We start from the raw sequence: 19,281 nt of genomic DNA, 5'->3' as shown, positions 1-19,281 counted from the left end.
CTGTATATATTTTTTAGATTTAGGAGCTTCCCTGCAACACCATGTTTTGGGGCAGTTTGGACTCCATGCCACCCCCCTTCTTTAAAATGTATTTATTTTTTTTTATTATTTTAAGATTCCCACATTGTGAATAGGCACTACAACTTTGCCACCTTGACTTTCAGATTTAGTAGGAGTGGGCACTGTTTGGTTTCAGTGTGGGTTGGGATGTCTTTCCAGCCTTGGTTTTGTGTTACTGTATTTATATTTTACCGTATTCATGCAGTCAAATAGCAGAGGATGCAGTAAAATACCAACACTCCAGTTGTTTCTAAGTGACTGAGCTTTTCTGCACATGGAAACAAGCTGTCACTTGGGACAGTGCATTAGGAAATAACAGAGAAATAAGTTGCCCACCAAGAAACAAAGGCATCCCCTTGAGTCATTCAGCAGAGTATCTGATGAAACCTAGGCTTAGCTGGATGCTTATAATTTTTAATGACATTTATTTATCCAATTCTTAAATGAATGTTCAGTGAAATTAGGGGGGGAAAACTTCATTTATCTGCTATTTTGGTGTCCCATATTTGGCCACAAGGGTAAATACACAGCACAAAATAGCTGAAAACAAACCTTTGCAAGAGAAACTCCTGAGTACTCGGTTGAAAACTCAGCTAGCAGAAAAGTTGGTCTGAAGTAAACACCCATTGCAACCTTCCACGGTTGTGGAAGCATCTCTGGCAAGGAATGATGAAAGTGGTAATTTTACTTTGTGTCGTGACTTCATTTGAAAGGGTAAGGGAGGGAGAGTGAGTGTTAGCCAGTGGTTGAGCAGAGTAAGTTCCGAGGCTGAAAACACTGTGACACTTGGTTCTTGTACGGCTCTGTGGAGGCGCCGGGGGCTGCGAGAGGCCTGTCCTGCCCCGTGAGGAGGCGCGGCGGAGCCCCGGACCGCCGGCCGCCCGATGGGCCCGGAGGCGGAGGCCGGTTCCCGGCACTGGGCGGAGCCCCAGGCGTCGCGGGTTCCGAGAACCGAAAGCGAAAGCGGCGGGAGAGGAGCGGCCGGGCAGCCATGGAGGGGCAGCGGCCGTGCTCCTTCCCGCTGCTGGTGCGAGGGGACTGGGGCCCCGCCGAGCCGCCGCCCTCGCTCAGGAAGAAGCTGCTCTGCTACTTCCAGAGCCAGAAGCGCTCGGGCGGCGGCGAGTGCGAGCTGCGGACCGGGGACGACAGCGGGACCATCCTCGTCTGCTTCGCCTGCCCCGAGGGTGAGCGGCCGGGCCGGGGCGGGGGGGCTGATGGCGATGTCCGCGGCCAGACGGGCGGGGGGCGGCCGCACCCACCTGACCGGTGCCTGCTCTGTTGGCAGTGAGGGAGCGGGTGCTGAGGCGGCCGGCCCACGAGCTCGTGTGGGGGTCCGGAGAGCGGCTGTCGCTGCAGGTCACGGCGCTGCCCGCGGGCGGCGACCCCGCGCAGGTGAGGCGGGCGCGGCGAGGCGGGCGCGGGTCCGGGCGGGCGGGGTGACCGCTGGTGACCGCTGGTGACCGCTGGTGACCGCTCTCCTCTCGTTCCCTTGCAGGAGGCGGGTCCGGCCGGCGGGACCCAGGCGCCAGGTAGGAGCTGCGGCCCGAGCGGCGGGGGCTCCGGGGCTGGCGGGGCACCGGCCCGGCGAGCCCTGCGGAGCAGCGGGCATGGGGAAGCAGCGGAGCCGCTGCTCGGCCGGGCCGGCCGAACGGCGCTGTAGCGCTTTGATTCTTCTCCCCAGCGCTCCCCTTCACTTCCCAGCTTATGAAGTTCCTAAGGTGCCACAGTCCCCGAGCCACATCCCAGGCGCCGGACAGACCGACCACGCTATCACGGCTAATACAGACGCACACGCACACATACACGGCACAATCAGTGCACGCACAGCTACTCAATACACATCTGGCTAATACACACACATGTGCAGCATTTTGTGTGAGGAAAGTGCTGTACTGCGTGGCAGGACCAGCAGTGGTGGTTCGTGCAGCATGACTGTGTGCTGACATTATGCCCGAAGCTTCTTGAGCTCAGCGTCTTTCTGTAACCAATTCAACTTTTGGCTTAAAAATAGAGATATCTGTAGAAGTCTGTGATTCTGACAGTGTCAAATGAAAATTCAAGCTGTGTTAGCTCCTGGGTGTACATTAATGTGTCTATTTTCTTCTTGAAGTACCCAGCAACTGAGAAACTGTTGTCATTTATGTCTAGATAATGGACCCCAGGTGTCTCTTCCCATCTGCCAGAATACGGAAACTCCTGTGTGTACTCAGCAGGAGAAGACAGGTAAGTGTGTCACTTACCTGGTGGTGACCATTGTATTCTTGCTCCTTTGGTTTTCTGGACCTTTCTGCTGCAGCAGTGCCCTGGTCACCCTCGTGGCTTGTGTTGTTTGTCTGATGTAGTGTAGTAATTGTGATCCCAGGCTAAAAGAAATAAATGTATTTTTTCCTTTCTGTGAGTCCCTTTAGAGCCCCCGCTTCACTGTCTGCCTCAGACAGGTCACTTCCTTTGGGGACAGCGGTGAATGCTGGCCTTTGTTCTGGCTGAGGCTGTCCCTACCCAGACCTTCCCAGCGGCTGCCAGCCTTGCTGGGGCAGCCCTGTGCCGGAGCATCGGGAGCTGTGTACCACGGGTACACCTGAGCAGCCGTGGCAGCCAGCAAGTATAAAACCCAGGTGACCCACAGCTGTCTCTGGAACTGTGAATGGGGAGCACTGGTTCCCCTCACTGCGTGTTTGTGAAGAAGCTTTTGTATCTTTTACTTCTGCTGTCCTTGCCTGGTGACGAACTGAAGCATTTCCTCCCTATGTGTTGATGCAGCAACTCCTGCTAGTGATCTGCTTAACTTTGGGATTCTTACCCTGTTGTTTTCCCTGCCCCTGAGTGTGATCTGAACAAAAAGTGGTATGAAAGCTTGGAAGGTGGGAAGCTTGGTTTTCTTCTTACCTTTTGCCTAAGGCATTAGGGTGTGATCTTTTATTTCAGAATCATGTGAAAAATTGGAAGCAGAGAAAGCAACCTCTAGGAATTCTGCTGTAGTAGTAACCACTGCCTTTGGGGAGAAAATAGAAGATGAGTTTTTGGAAATGTACTTTGAAAGTAAAAGGAGGTCTGGTGGGGGGCCCATTGAGTCCTGTGTCAAAAAGGATGACCAAGTGATCATCACCTTTCAGGATGAGCAAGGTATGTTATGGGTGTTGCCCTGCCTAAGCTCCCTTTTAAAAATAGGCCTTTGCTGGTGCAGGATCTCTCTGTGGGCATTGCTCCAAGCAGAAATGGTATATTATTGCTATTGTTTAACATGCTACTCTGCTGTGACATCTCTGTTTTTCTGTGGGACTAGATGCCCAAGAAGTTTTACAAAGAAAGCATCACTTGAATAAAATGGATCTGGTTGTGAAGCCATGGCAAGTGGCAACTTCCCAGGAGTCTTGCCAAGTGGAGAACTCTGAAGGATCCCTGCTTCCCACTGGAGTTGTGCTGGAAAATGTGAAGGACACAATCGAAGATTGCATGTTAATTTTGCTGGTAGAGAATGTCAGTGGCTTGTCAGAGGAGGATGGTGACTTCAGTGTGGAAATGATACCTGAGTTATCTGCTGCTGTAGTTACTTTTACTGGAAATACTGGTAAGAAGGAGTCAGAGTTGAAGCTCTTTTTATTAGGTACATGTTTGTATGTGTGTGTGTGAGTGAGATTAAGCTGGAAGTATTATCTTTTGTATTTTTAAAGTTTGATCTGATATTGTGTCCTTTTAAAGGAGGATTTACTTCACTTAAATTAATGCCATAACCTTTATCCGTGATATAGAGAGGCCAGTGCAAGTCAGAAAGAGAGCTAGCTCTGGTTTTGATAGTAAACACAACAGGTAGGACTAAAACCAAACTATAACTTAAAACAAGCAATGAAGGATGTACTTGGTCTGAGAGCAGAACAGTGGTAAAAGCTGTCCTTGCCAAAAGGTGTCCTTCAGAGAAGGTGTAGGTTTTTCTGCCTTAGAAATTATTTGTCCCTCAAGTCATGCTCCAGTCCTAAATTTTTGGTGTATCCTTTAGGAAATAAGTGAATCTTTAAGAAACTTAATTATTTTTCCTTGACAGACGGAAAAGTGATTTGACTGTCTTTTATTGTGAGGATAACAGGGGGGAAATAGCTGAAATGAGAATGTATTTATCATAAAATGGAGAGAATTTGAATTGTTAACTTGTGTTTTATTATTTATGTATGAAGCCATAGCCTAAAAATGAACCTGATGTTGTTTTTTCGCTGGAGCTAAAGAACCCAGTGACAGTCAGTGGGAAAACCAGTGGCAAATTCCTGCTGCAGTCATTGTAGTCAACAATTGTAATCAACCATGAGGGGAATACTGAGTGACAGATACTGAATATGTGGAAAGAGGTAGCTTTGTGGGCAGCTCTGGACTGATTTTGTAATTCAGTGCTTTGATCAGTGTACACAGTGATAGTCTGCTAACATCATGGTAGAAAAACAAGCATAGAGTTTGATCTTTTCTTTTTTCTTCTCCTTTCTCTTTCTAGATGCAGAGGAATTTGCTGAAAAGCTGAATCAAAACCAGAGAGCAAGGGAACAAAACATTACTGCATGGTGCCTTCAGCAAACAAAAACTGTTAGGGCTGAAAATATACCACCCAGCACCTCCAGTCATTACATAACTGTCTACTTTGAAAATGAGAAGTACGGCGGTGCACAGCCCGTGGATGTTCAACTGCTACCTGATGAAGATGCAGCTATCATTACATTTGGTGACCATAAAGGTAATGCAGAAATGCAGAGCCCTTATTGCTTTGAGAAACTCCAATTTAAAGACAAAAATGTGGATTTTCTAGAGAAATACCTCCTTTGCCCTTGTAAAATGGCAGACGTGGTGCTTTGCCCACAGGTCTTGTGCTAAGTGGAGTGCAAGCTTCAGTTTTGGACCAGCTGGCCATAAGGCATAGAATTTTTTCATTTTCTAGACAGTTTATTTCACCCAGGCCTTGATTCTTACAGAATTCAGGTTGCAGTTTGAGTTCCATGGAGAGTGCACAGCCCCCTGGGCACAGGGGATTTCCCCCCACCTGCCATCTTGGGCACCAGCTGCCCATGGCAACATGCCAGTCTGGCTCATCTCGGGATAATTCCTTGGGCAGCTTTTTGGCTGGAGAGCAGGTGCTATGGGCTGTTCAGTCAGTGGCAGAAAGATGAGTGACTGTGAAAAGTGTAGGACAAGGGAGAAGCTGGGGGCATTGCAGTGAAGGGGAGAATTGATGAGGAGTTGAAAGAAAGACATGGTCTTTTGGGAAAACAGAGGAGCTGTGGTTTGAACAGTGAGTAATAGCCCAGACAGCTATGGAGCATATAAGAGAAGTGGGGGCCGAGATTATGCACACCTCCTCCCTGAGGTGGATGCTGTTGTGCTTGACTGTCTCTCTTCAACTCAGTTTCTGGCATTTAAAATGAATAATTCGTCAAAAATCTGGAATTATTTCTATTTGGGAAGTGGAGGGAATTAATCTAAAAATGTTTTTAAAAATAACAAACATTATTATATAGAAAATACAGTTTTAAAGCCTCTAAACAATGAAAAAAAACAAACCCAGAACAAAAGAGAAGATCTTAAGTGCTGACATTAATAACTTTGGGGGTTGTTTGTTTGTTTTAGATGTAACAAATATCCTGGCAAAGAAGCATTCACTCAACAAAACACCAATCTTTGTCTATCCTTACTACACCTCACTGGAAACAGCTCTATATGGAAAGGAAGGGCCACAGATAAAGAAACCAGATCCAATTACATTGCCTCTGGATCCCTATATCTGGAATTATTTGCAAGGAAATAGTAGCTTAATTAAGGCAATAGATCATGAAATGGCAAAGTGTAATTGTGTGCCAGTGTGGCCTGATGCCCTCTGTGCAGATCCAACAGTTACTTTGCATCCTTCAGCTATTTTTTCTGAGCGGAAGAGATCAGTATCTCGATTGGTCAAGGCATGGAAAAAAGAAGTTTCCACAGCATTTTCACAAACCATATCAAAGTATGAAGCAATTAAATGTCAAGTAAGCACAGAGGTGTGGGAACCCATTAGGAATAGCTTTCCCCATGATGAAGTTCTGATGATCCCAAATATTTCCAAGGAATTACTTTTTCTAGTAGGTGAAAAAGAAATTGTGAGGAAGGTTGAACAAGAACTGAAGCTTCTGATCAAAAAGACCACCAGAAAAATTGAAAGAGAAAAGCAAAAAACTGAACTGAAAGTCAAGACAGTGAATCCAGGGGAATATGGAATTTTACAGATTACTGGTCTGGAAGAAAAATTTTGTACAGAGTTCCCAGACCTGCAAATAACTTATGATAATTTGGAGAAGAGCATTAACCTATCTGGAGTGCCTGAGGAAGTTTACAGAGTAAAAGGAGAAATACTTGACCATGTATTCAAAATGGCAAAGAAAGCAATTAATGTCCACCCTTCTATTTTTCAGTTTTTAGAGCATATTGATAATGAAACTCTGTCACAGAGCCTGTTTATATCAAAACAAATTAAAGTCTTTTATGATCTTGGTGCGGGAGAGATCGTCCTGATAGGGAATGCTCCTGAAGATGTCCTAAAAGCAGAGGAAGAAATAAAAAAAGAACTGGACCACAAAAGTATTACTTTGGAGGATGAGTCAGTCCTCCAGAAGGAGGAATGGCAGATGCTAGTCAAGGAAAACTGCTCTAATGGAGCTGTAGCAGTCACTCAGGCAGAGAGTCAGATCATGATTGCTGGTCTTTCTGAAGCTGTAGCAAAAGCCTTTGAGGAACTTTCCAGCTTTATAGATGAAAACACACAGGTGCAAAAGGTCATTGAAGGGAAGCCAATGGTACTCATAAAGTTTTTTAAGAAAGAGAAGGTCAATGATTGGGCTGCCCTCCAAAAAAAAGGTGTGAAAGTTGACTTTAGCACTCAGAAGAACCATGAAGTTATATTGTTGAGTGGGCCGAAGACAAAAGTGCTGGAGGGAGTCAGCTTAGTTGAGCGAATTCTGTCTGGCTTGCATTTTAAGCGCGTGGTGATTGACTTGCCAGGAGCCAAGGCATATATAAAAGAGCAAGCACACCTTTTGGCCCCCCATATAAAAGAAGAGTACAAGTGTTTAGTCCTACTGGAAGAGCAGCCAGAAGAACAGCTGAAAGAACAGAAACAACACAGTAACAGAGGCAAGCTCCATATGCAGGTGACCATGGGTGAAACTGTAATAGCGCTTTATAAAGCTGACTTGAGCACTCATCCTGTTGATGTTGTGGTGAATGCATCTAATGAAGACCTAAACCACATTGGTGGCCTGGCTGAGGCACTGTCAAGGGCAGCTGGGCCAGCACTGCAGGAGGAGTGCAATGAGCTGGTGAGGAGGCAGGGGAATTTGCAGCCTGGTGACACAGTGATGACATGCGCCGGGAGACTGCCCTGCAAGAATGTCATCCACGCTGTCGGGCCCAGGTGGAGCAGGGAGAGACCAGAAATGTGTGTGAACCTGTTGAAGAAGACAGTGAAAAAATGTCTACAACTAGCTGAAAAGCACAAGCATCGTTCCATAGCTCTGCCTGCTATAAGTGGAGGGATTTTTGGCTTCCCGATGGAGCTGTGTACTTATTCCATTGTATCCTCCATTAAGGAGACCTTGGAAGAGTCCAAGGGGAACAGCAGCTTGAAGGAGGTTCATCTTGTGGGTTTTGCACAGGATAGCATTCAGGCTTTCAGCAAGGCATTTAGAGAAGTGTTTTCAGAGTCTTCAGCTTCCTACAGGCCACTGGATCATGTCAGTTCAGTTCCTCAACCCAGGCAGAGGAGAGCTTCCAAGCATATTAATAACTTCCCATTCGTAACAACTCGGGAAGGCCTTCACATCATCCTGCAAACAGGAAGCATTGAAGATGCTGCAGTAAGTGTTCTAAATTATCTCCTTTTGAAATAAAAAGTGGGGCTTTTTGTGTCTTTTTTTAAAACTAACAATCACAAAACCAATGTCATTTGTAGTCATGCAGTTGGTATTGCACTTCCTGTGGAGAACCAGTGATTTTGATCATTGATTTCTGGTTGCCTCCTGCACTGAATTTCTGTTAGCTGGCTGATAGATACTTTACTGGGATTGCCAGTACTGGAAGCAACTCCATCCGGGACCCTTCTGCAAAATCTCTGAGGAGTGGATGCCTCCCACAGCTTGTGCATGCAGCTCTTCCAGTTGGCCAGGGCAGAATATATGTTAAAATGTGTATGGGACCCTTCCTGAGGAGCTAAATATAGGGTTTGACACAATGTTCAGTGCCCTTTGTACTTCTCTCATTCATAAGTTACTGCTTTTCTCACTTCTTTCTCCTTAGATTACCCCAAGTCTTGTTTGTCTTCAGTGTCTTCTTGTCCCCCTAAACCAGCCATACATGGGAGGCCCTGCCTACCTCAGTGAACTCAGATTTTGGTCTGTGAGCCTCTCTTTGAGAACAAATTTGCACAAATGTTTTTCAAATGGAGGCAGAATGAATAAACAAGGAATGCAGAATTGTCACTCCCATTAGGCTGAATTTCATTGTTAACTCAGTTTTGTCTTTCTTTGGGCAGGCTCGTGATATTAGAATTGAGCATAATTTCTGGTTTTTTCCAAAACTTTGTTCTCTCTGGTTGCTGTCCCAAAAATTTACCTTGTAGACCATCAGGCAGGCTGTTTTTGATTATCCAATGCAAAATTTAAATTTGATATTGACAAGCTAGAGTTTTTGCTTGTGTGTTTTTCAGACATCCGTTGTTGTCGTCAGTGTTGGCAAAGATCTCCAGCTTGACAAAGGGCCACTTGGTAAAGCTTTGCTGAGCAAGGCAGGGCCAATGCTTCAGACAGGCTTGAGCAAAGAAGGTGGAGGAAGAATACCTGAGGAAGGATCTGTGTTGAAAACTAAAGGTTACAATCTGGCTTGCAGTGTTGTGCTTCATGCTGTGGTACCTGCGTGGTCCCAGAAAAACACACCTGCAAAGGTAAAAGGGTCTTTATTTGCCTGACTTTTTCTGGGATTTATAGTGTGTTTAATGCCACTTTTCCTCTGAAATGAGAGACAAGGTCATAGAAGATGAGAGAGTTTGATGCACTCTTTTTTAACTGTGGGCTGATCCCTTATTGACTAATAAATTCCTTGTGAATTCCTTGTGTATGGAATTAATTGTATTTTAATATTAAGAGATAGCTGAAATGGAAGGGGTTACATTACACTTACTGGGAAAAAATTACCTCCAGTAACTGAAAAAATAATTGTGCTTTACAGGTCTTGGGTGACATAATCACACAATGCCTGGAGATTGCTGAAGAGCTGTCTTTGAAATCAATTACTTTTCCAGCAATTGGGACAGGGAATTTAGAATTCCCGAGATCTGTTGTTGCTAAATTATTGTTTGACAAAGTGTTTGAATTCAGTAGTGAAAACAGAGTGAATTCTCTTGAAGAAGTTCACTTCCTGTTGCACACAAAAGACACAGCTAATATTCAGGTGAGTTACTGTGGTTTCCTCTCTCTATTATATCATGGTGTATGTGAATCTGTCTTATGATACTTGGCTATCTGATGATATTCAAAGAATCTGCAAGGTGCTTGTTCTTACACTAAAGAAAAAGTTTGGTGACAGTCTCTAGATCATATATACTGAAAGTTGTCTTTTTTGTTCTACCTCCCATGGTCACCCACATACCGAGTACAGTCCTGCTCCCTTCCTATCCTTTTCTGTTTCCTGAGAATAATACATACAAAAGTGTAATTACTCTTTATCTCATGAACTCGCCTAATTCTTCAGCCTATAGGTCAGACAAGTTTGCTGAAACTGCTGCTTCAGTGCCTGCACCCTTGGCAAACAGGTGTGCTTTTGATGGAGTGCTGGTGTCTTTTTAGGAGGAATCATTGTGCTAGGATTGCTGTGCTGGTAAACTTCTCCAGTAGAAACATATAAGTATCCTGCACCCCCTCTCTTCAGTGTCCCCTTAGCAGAAATTTTCTATATCCACACTCGAGTTACTCATTTCACACCGAAAGAGAGCAGTCACACTGTGAACTGATGTCCAGATAGGTGTGTCTACATCTGTTGCCTTCTGTACTTTGTGCAAGAGCTTTCAATACATTTTGAAAGGCTAAACTTGAAGGCTACTGTGTCAAAGCCTGAGCTATTGTGCCTAGAGAAGGGTGGCATTCCCTGTGAGAGCTGAGCTAGTGTGAACTACTCACTCACTGTATGGATGCCTTCTGCTGCTGTATCCCTGTGGAATGGTAACTAGGGTTTGGCTCAGTTATTTGTGATTTTGTGTTGCTCACACTGAACAGCCTTGCTCTCTGAGAACAGTATCTGTCAGGACTTGCCATCAGTATTGTGGCAGATGATGTGAAGTAATTTCAATTTAGTTGTTTCTAAATACTTTTTAACTTTGCTTTTCAAACCTTTATTTTTACTGTGTGGAGACTTCTAGAGGGGTTGATTGTAATTTCATTCCCTAGGAATTTTCAGATGAACTTGAAAGCAGGTCTGTGGCTGTTAAAGGGCTGAAGGCTTCTCCAAATGACGCGAGCCAAAGCACAGGTAAGGTTTATTCACAGAAGCTGTGTGCCTACTGATTTTTTTTTATTATTTTTTCCAAGTATTCCAGGGAATGCATTCATTATGTATATTTAGGTACTTGCTTGGTGAACATGTCATTCCCAAAGTCTGAGTGGCTGCTGTGAAAGCAGTATTTTCAGGCTGAGTGTCTGTTATGTCTGAAATAGTATTAGAAAAAAAGCGTTCCTGTGATTCTGTATCTGGATAGCGCCCCTCAAAATCAGAACAGCAGAAGCTATAAGGTGTCAAGGGCATAAGCAGTGCTTTTTCTTTTATTGCTGCAGCAGTAGGTTAAACTGTGAACAAGGCAGTGTCTTCCTCTGTCCTGGGAAGGCAGGTGAGATCCTGGCTATGTGTGTTGAAGTGGTCTTTTTGAAATACTCTTAAATCTCTTACGTGTTCAGATGAATAGCAAAACCAAACTGAAGTGTCTTTGGTATTATCCATCTCAATGGAACTGCAGCCTGTAGAAAAATGAGTTACATGTTGAAATCATAATTATGATTTTACAAATAACACATGGGTAAAAAGTTCCACCTTTTCAAGAAGTAGAAAACCTGCCTGGAAACTCTGGGAGACACAGGAAAAAGGCAGGGAGACTTGGAAAGTTTGCTGCTCTCTTGCATTGGAGTTTTGCAATGGTAAAATGTCACTAAGTAGTGTCTGCATAACATTTTGCCTGCCATCCTGCCATGACAGAAATGATGGGAATGAGTGCAGGTTGAGTACAGACTCGTGTGAGAAGGAATGATTTTCAGTTAGCATGGCAGGCAATCCTTTCCACAGGCCGAATCTGTAGCCAGACTGTGGTCTCTGTAGGCATTGTACCCAATCACTCCTTTCTGCTCAGGGTCTGTATTTCTTTCCCTGCAGCTTTTTCTGCCGTCCCTTCAACCTCAGCACACAATGTGCCTGAAATGACAATTGGCTCCGTGGTGTTCCTGGTGGCAGAAGGTGATATTACCAAGGAGGAGGGAGATGCCATTGTAAACATAACAAACCAAACCTTCAGCCTCAAAACAGGTATTTTAATTGATATTATGTGTGAAAAAAGTATGTGTGCTTGGAAGGGCTGGGAAGGAAGAGGAGCAAGTATTTTTCTTCAATGCTTTAAAGCCTTTTATTTGCTTCACAGTGTTGTTTCTGTTTTGCTTCTTAGGGTACAAAAGTTCAATTAGGGAGTGTCTGAACTTTATCCACTTGTTTATCTATGTTACAGGACAGCATGTTTAAGACTCCCTTGCAGAAAAGGAAACTAAAAATCTTTTTATAGAACACCTCTTAGACTAAAGTAGAAGACAAATGTTAGTGAGGTTTTGACCTTAGTGAAACTTGTTAGGTACTCAAAACATCAATTTGAATTGAAAAGCATATAAGGCTAAAATTTTGGCTACACTGTTTTGTAATGTTATCAGAAATGAGACATTTTTTGCTTTAAATTTATCATCTGTAATGTTATCAGAAATGAGACATTTTTAGATGTGATGAGGCATACAGTTCTGCCTCAGATGGGACTTTAACAGCAGTAACAGTGGATCCATGTTGCTCTTCTCATTTAAGGTGTCTCCAGAGCAATTCTGAATGGTGCTGGAAAAGCAGTTGAAGATGAATGTGGTGTACTAGGTATGGTACAACATTTCTGACCTTTCCAAAGGTGTTAATGCATGGCAGAGAATGTCTTGGAATATTTTCTCAGTACCGACTACTGTAGTTCCATCTGTATTACACACTGTGTTACAGCAACTAGTTTTTAATCAGTTTATATGGTATTTGTAAAACATCTAATGAGGGAAGAAAAAGAAAAATCTTCAGGAAGAGACAGCTTCTGAGCATACATAAAGATCCAAATCTATTGTTATTGTTATCCTCTTATTCCAATAAAGATTTCCTTGATAAAAGCAGTCAACATCAAACAGAGCGATGAGCAAGGGGTGATGCTGGCAAAAATATTAATAGAGAAACCATTTGTAGGCCAAATACAGCTGTTGGACAGCAGCTATAATGCAAGAGGAGTAAAGATGGATGAGTATGTGGTTTAAACCGGCAGAAAATAAGGGAAGTGGGAAATATGCAGGTGTGGAGATCAGCTTGGAAGATCAACCAAAGGAAGAGAACTATGGGGAAGAGATCTGAGGTAAACAAGCTGTTCTTGCATAGGCCAAGAGGGCTAGGTGGCCTGCAGGTAGATGGCATATTTGTGTGTGTGTGTGTGTGTGTGTGTGTGTGTGTGTGTGTGTGTGTGTGTGTGTGTAGACAGACTGCCAGTCTGCATGAAGTTCTTCAAGTTTACTGAGCAAACCTGACAAACAAAGGCACATAATAAATTTATTTGCCAAAGGAGGCAAATATTTTACAAAAATAAACTGAGCTCTTGTGCCTCGGAAGAGCAAATTGGGTGAAGGGGTTGCTCACTTTATGGAAGGAGACAAAAGCTTATCCTGGGGCATATTTCTCAGCATTTCTTATTTCCTAATGAAGACTAGTACACATCTATATTGGGGATAATTGTTGATTATTTTTTCCTACTTATGTTTCAGCCCAGCAAACTGACAAGAACTATATCATCACCCAGGCAGGAAACCTGCCATGCAAAAACATAATGCATTTTGTTTACCAAAGTGATATCAGGTCCCTGGTTTCCCAGGTGCTCCAGGAGTGTGACCTGCGGCAGTACACCTCTGTCATCTTCCCAGCAATTGGAACAGGTCTGCGTCTCCCTTTTCTGAAAAGGGTTCAGTGCATGTGATTCTGCTGATCTCAGGGCTCAAGTGATGAGTTTGATTTATCTGGAGAGGTTATTATTTGGTGAAGATATATTTGGAAGTATGCAGTCTTTAAAAATGCTGTTAAGAGGCTTATGAAAGCTAGAAATCTCCACTCCTTACAGTGATCTAGTAATCAAGAGCATGAGTTTTCTAAAGCCAGTACTTCCTTGCTAACAGGGATTCAAGGCATGTCTGTGCTTGCTGAAGAACCTGCAGCCTTGTATGTGTGGGCAGCTCATCAGAGAGTAGCCAGGGGCCTACTTCTCCATTGCTGAAGTCAGTAGGTGATGGAACTCTGGCCAGCAGCTGCGCAAGTAGGATTGATAAAAATGTCAAAAAGCCCAGATTGGCCCTTTTTCTTCTCTTGTTCTTGAGAATCCAGAACTGCAGCCCATGCACGTAGGAACCTCTTGCATGAATAAAACTAGGCTTGCATTTTGAGCAAGGAATGGACTACTGGGTCACTGAGCAGCAGGCCCGTGGCGTGTTAGTTACCCAAGCCATATCATCTACATCATAACCTGATTGGTTGCCAAGCCAACAAAAGGAAACTCCCATTTTTCCCTTACTGGAGAGGTAGTCTCCAACTTTCTTTTCCTGACAAATAGAGAAACCTTTCTTGATTGCCAGCCTGATGTTATTCTCAACCTGTTTATGATCCAGGTGATTGTGTGGGTGTGTTCATAGCTCTTCTTTTAAAGATGTTTTAATTATCTGTAACAGTTATTAACACTTTCTAGAGCAAAATATCTGCAACTTTTTTCAGGAGAGGCACGCCGCAATCCAGCTGAGGTAGCTGGCAACATGATAGATGCAGTAACTGACTTTGCAAAAAAGAATCCTGCCACATCTGTGAAAACTATTAAAGTTGTCATCTTTCAGCCACATCTGATGAGTGTGTTCCAAGCAAGCATGCAGAAAAGAGAACAGTCTGCTGCATCACAAATCAAATTGTTTGTTTCGAAGGTATATCACATGAGTAAATGTAAGTAGATGTCACTTAAATACAGGTTATAGATCAATCTGTTTAGCACCAGCTAAAAGAGATTAATATTAATGACAATATTTATGTATTTCAATGTAGCACTCTGGAGCTCTGAGAAACATTCCCCAAAGGAAAAAACTAAAGTGGTTTTAGAAAAGAAAATCGACCCTGCTGTTGTGCAGATTTGTGGTGAAAATAAAAAAGAAGTGGAAGAAGCTGAAAAGTGGCTGAGAAGTGCAATTTCCAGCGAACAATCTCATACAGAAATTGTAGACGAGACTATCTCTTATTTCGATGAAGAAGAGATTGAAGAACTGGATGACCTAGGAAAGAAAGTAAAAATTTGTCTTAATTTGAAGAATACCTCTATTGAAATTACAGGGGTTGCAAAAGATGTCTGCCAGGCTTCTTCAGCTGTTCATAAAATGATCCGCAAAATAAAAGCTGCTAAAGAGGCCCAGGCAAAACTTCTACAAAGTTCAGTTGAATGGAAATACAGTGAAAAGGATTCCTATGTACCCTTCAACAGTCTCACAAATGTGGAGTTGGAAAATGCTTACAAGACAAAGCAGAAAATTGTTGAAGTCATCATTGGTGGGCGAATATACACAGTGGATATGGAACGCAAGACTGCTGTGGATGCCCAAGGAGGACAGATATCTATTAAACGTATTGACAAATCTGAAGGTAAGGAAAAGCATCTTGACAGACTGATGTTCCCATGAAACAACCTGGTTGCATCCAGTAAGAGAAAAGAAAAGGGAATGATGAGAATATTTAAAATACATGTTAAAAGCTTTGTGCAGGTGCTTTTCTGGAGAATGTAGAAAGGAGCCAAATTGGGAAATAAAAGAACTTAGCAGCTATTTCAAATGTTTTGAAAAGAGAGTAATGTGTTCTGATGTTCTTAGCAGGCTTACTGGCAATCATGTTCTAATGTAGCAATTGTCATGCTAGATCTCAGCTCACTTCTGTTCTTGAGCCATACCCTCTTCCATTTACTGCTGGTCCTTTACAATACAAGGAGATCTTTCTTTCTGAGTCATCTGTAAGCAAGATGTGTAGACTTCTAGAAGGATTTGTAGCAGGTCATGTTTAATTTTAGGCAGAGGATTTGGGTGAAAATGATTGATCGTGTTTCTTCTGCAGATCAAAAGTCAACAGGACTCCCTCCAACGTGGGACCCTATGGAAAATGAGCAACTCAAAATAGTGGAACTAAAACCAGGCTCAAGAGAGTATACAGATGTGCAAGAAAGGTTTCTGCAGACCTGTCCGTTATTCAGAATTCAAAAGGTAAAAGCAAGTCATCATTTCTGAGCATAAGTAACTTAATGGCAAGTGACGAAGGATACTGATAACAGAAAAAGAAATTCCCCATGGATTTCTAAAGTTGGGACAAGTCTTTCTGGCTGTCATTAACTTTATTCAGCTTTAATCAGTTTAATGTTGCAGTTGAGGTATTTGGAGCAGCTCTTAAGCAGTCACTTCTTCAGCTCCAGGGGAGAGTGCTCTTCCTTGGAATGGTTTTTGCTGTAGCAGAGCACATGTTTTGCCCACATAAGCCATGTGTGCTGTGCAGGTCCAGCAGGCATCTACAGCCTGGAAACCTGTGAAAAGATCCTGTATTGTTTCCCAGGAAGTGTTTGTCTCATGGTTTGGGCTGGGTTCTGCTATCTGCCATGCCAAAGTTTGGAAGGATTTGACTAACTTTTTTCATCATCTGATATATGTGTATTTGAGCTAAGAGGGGACTCTTGGAAGCAGATAGAATGACTGATAGGCTAATTTTTTTCATGGCAGCAACCTACCCACTTTCTTTCTTTCTTTCTTTCTTTCTTTCTTTCTTTCTTTCTTTCTTTCTTTCTGTCTTACATTCAAACTCCACAGATTGAAAGGGTACAGAACCAATATTTATGGCAAAGCTACCAAATAAAAAAGTGTGAAATAGATGAAAAAAACGGCAACAGAAATAATGAGAGGCTTCTGTTTCATGGGACGAGTCAGGAGTCATTAACCCTTATTAACAAAAAAGGATTTAACCGGAGCTATGCTGGAATGCACGGTAATGTAACTTTCAAAACAACTCTTGTTTCCCTGTATAGGGATAGGAGTGATTTGCCATGCCATGTATAGCCTTACCTTGTATGCAAAATTATTTATGCAATTTGTATCTCCCTATTGCAAATAAAAAGCAGAGTTGTCCAGAGATTCACAGGCTCTGAAGGTGGCAGATAAGGAGTTGTTGCTACTGAAACACTCACAAACCTTTGCTTTTCTGACTACAGCTGCAAACTTTGGAAATGGAACGTACTTTGCTGTTAATGCCAGCTATTCTGCCAACGACATCTACTGTAAATCAGATGGGAATGGGAAGAAGTACATGTACTTGGCCCGAGTCCTTGTTGGAGAATATTCTCTGGGGAAAAAAGGATCAATTACTCCAGCAAAAAAAAATGTTAGCGACTCTATAGATCTGTATGATAGTTCAACTGATAACGTGAACCAGCCTTCCATGTTCATAATTTTTAATGACATTCAAGCTTACCCAGAATACCTTATCACTTTCTCTAAGTAAGTATTTTGATTGCAGCCACAACTGCATGCCTTTCAGCCTTTATGTAGGATAGAAACATCTTTAACAAAGCACACAACAAAAATAATAAAGAATTATGTCAAATTAAATTCTGAGTTGATTTAAGCAATCTCTGGCAATTTCTGATCCCCCTGAAGCTTGTTTACACTTGAGCAGCAGAATGTATTAAGACTTGAGCACAATATTGTACTGCAATCCTCTTTTAGATTACGTAGTGAGCCTTTGTACTGTATCAGCCACACAGCCTTAGGGTCTTCCTAATTGCTGGTGGGGAATTGGAAGGGATAATGCAGCCATGGACTGTTCAGTGTTGCATTTCTGATGCCTTCTTACACTCTGTGACAATCTCATAACAAGTTATGTTAGAGCAGTTTTCAATAAATGAACCAGTTGTACTAAATAGCTTGTGTTTGTCTAAACCTCTTTGAACATTTAGCATTGGTTTTTAACCAGTGAACTTCAATGAACTTGACATTACAGATGTGGAATGACTTGTTTTTAAATACAATAACCCTGCTGCTTTGCAGAACCCCCAACTTTGAGGAGCCTTTGGCTCCTCTGAATGTATTGGGTTTGACTTACTTGGTTGTATGATTAAGAAAAAAATCTTCCAATGCTTTCTTTACATAGTTAGGTTACTGTTACAATTTTACCCTGGATACTGTAGGGTAACTGTGGCCAAGGGACACCTTTTCTAGGGAAGGGGTGTGAAATAACACAAATATGCAAGTCAAGTATCTCAGTAGAGCTATAAACCTCAGGCTGTGCATTTGTACATCCCATCCTTCTGTGACAGCAGTGGAGCTGCTCCCTTTGGGCTTTTTTGCTTTTTACTATGTAAAAAAAAAACTTTTTCAGTAGTTACAAAAGTTCTGTTTTTTAGCCACTGAAAATTGCTAACTGTTGAGATCAAGTGTGTTGAAACCAATTTAACCTAGAGCTGGAGATCAAGGTATTGGTATGGGGGCCAAAAGTCTTTAAGTTTTGCTTAGACAGTGAATAAACTTATTAAGTCCCCATAACAAATACCTGTGGGCAGTGGTTCATCAGCCTGCCAGGAGCCGGAGGAGATGGCTCCAGGTGCTTCATTGCTGCTGATGGGTCACTGGTACCAGTGTGACCATTCTCTCCAGGAGCCAGTACTGCATCAGGTCTCAGCTTCCCCAGCGTCACAAGAAGCTGCAGAGGACACCAAGGTGTTTTTCACCAGTGCTTTTCCTACAGGTGTCTAGGGCATAAAGCCTGGAGCAGAAACCTGTCACCCTGGGTTTTGTGCAGACCATGAGTGACAGATGCTGCTTTTCCAAATGGGCTTATTCTAACAGGCAAAGGCCAGAGGCAGGAGTCTACAAAGGGACCAAGAGTCATTGAATAGCCTGAATTGGAAGGGACCCACAAGGATCACCAAGTGCAGCTCCTGGCCCTGCACAGGACATCCCCCTGAGTCACACCATATTCCTGAGAGTATTGTCCAAATCCTTTTTGAATGCTGCCAGGCTTGGTGCTGTGACCACTTCCTTGGGGAGCCTTTACCAGTGCACAACCACCATCTGAGTGAAGAACTTTTCCTGATACCCAACCTAATCTCCCCTGACACAACTTGTTCCACCCTGATCTTGTTCCTCTGGCAGCAATGATGCAAAATGTGAAATATGTAAAAACTTCCTTCAGGAACCACGTTCTTTGGTGTTTGATCTTTGTACACTCTCAAGTTTAATTAACAAGAGAGGAGATTTCATCCAATAAACAGGTAGCTAGCAAGTAAGCTCTAACTCATGTCCAGGTATTAGGAAAACAAATTGTTTGTAAGTAGAATTGCCTTGTTAAGGTTTAGGGTTTAACATGTTTCAGTGATTTGAGACTTAGGAGGAGGTTAACAAAGCTTGGGGAGAAGGATTTACCATTGATAGTGGGCACAAAGAATGCAGGATTTAAAGGCCACAAGGACATTTGGCAGAAGCCTCAAGATAAGGAAGAAACTAATAAAGGCAACTCAGCAAGCATGCTGTATCAGCTCCTACTGGTTTAAGGTAATTCCAGCAAGGGGAGATCATGACCACCAACTCATGGCCCACTGACCCAAAAAGAAGAGAAAGACTGAGCATATGAACTAATTGGCATGAGAAGCAAGAGAATCATTAATCAACAGAAGATAGAATACTTATTAAGAAGAGAAGTAAGTAACCTGTAGCCAATGAACATTAATGCCACTTTTCCCTAAAGTTTTGGTAGTCTCTATGCTGGCTTTGTGGATTTGCCACCTAGCCCCCTACTCTGTGCAGAGCTGTAGATGAATGAAATGCCTCGAATCTGTGTGAGGATTGTCCTCTTGCAGAG

The 19,281-nt window shown here is 43.0% G+C and overlaps 1 protein-coding gene across 1 annotated transcript; it reads left to right on the top strand.

Annotated features, from left to right (window-relative positions):
- The first annotated feature begins 1,051 nt into the window (after positions 1-1,051).
- Positions 1,052-17,344, top strand: LOC136559112 (protein mono-ADP-ribosyltransferase PARP14-like). Its single transcript, XM_066554044.1, has 19 exons — positions 1,052-1,244; positions 1,346-1,452; positions 1,556-1,589; positions 2,209-2,283; positions 2,986-3,183; positions 3,344-3,628; positions 4,538-4,774; positions 5,662-7,919; positions 8,768-9,001; positions 9,286-9,507; positions 10,500-10,581; positions 11,473-11,622; positions 12,160-12,222; positions 13,137-13,304; positions 14,131-14,349; positions 14,449-15,036; positions 15,499-15,644; positions 16,239-16,413; positions 16,637-17,344. Exons 1-19 carry the CDS (start codon positions 1,052-1,054, stop codon positions 16,924-16,926), a joined length of 5,724 nt encoding a protein of 1,907 aa, XP_066410141.1. The 3' UTR covers positions 16,927-17,344.
- The last annotated feature ends 1,937 nt before the right edge of the window (positions 17,345-19,281 follow it).

Source organism: Molothrus aeneus, chromosome 7 (assembly GCF_037042795.1).
Source record: "Molothrus aeneus isolate 106 chromosome 7, BPBGC_Maene_1.0, whole genome shotgun sequence".
Taxonomy (NCBI): domain Eukaryota; kingdom Metazoa; phylum Chordata; class Aves; order Passeriformes; family Icteridae; genus Molothrus; species Molothrus aeneus.
This window is presented reverse-complemented; position numbering and strand designations above follow the sequence as displayed.

Excerpts from the sequence above, each read along its gene's own strand:
- LOC136559112 (XM_066554044.1), top strand. The coding sequence starts at position 1,052 with ATGGAGGGGCAGCGGCCGTGCTCCTTCCCGCTGCTGGTGCGAGGGGAC. Across the intron at positions 1,453-1,555 it reads CGGGCGGCGACCCCGCGCAG|GAGGCGGGTCCGGCCGGCGG; the intron begins GTGAGGCGGGCG and ends GTTCCCTTGCAG. Across the intron at positions 7,920-8,767 it reads GAAGCATTGAAGATGCTGCA|ACATCCGTTGTTGTCGTCAG; the intron begins GTAAGTGTTCTA and ends TGTGTTTTTCAG.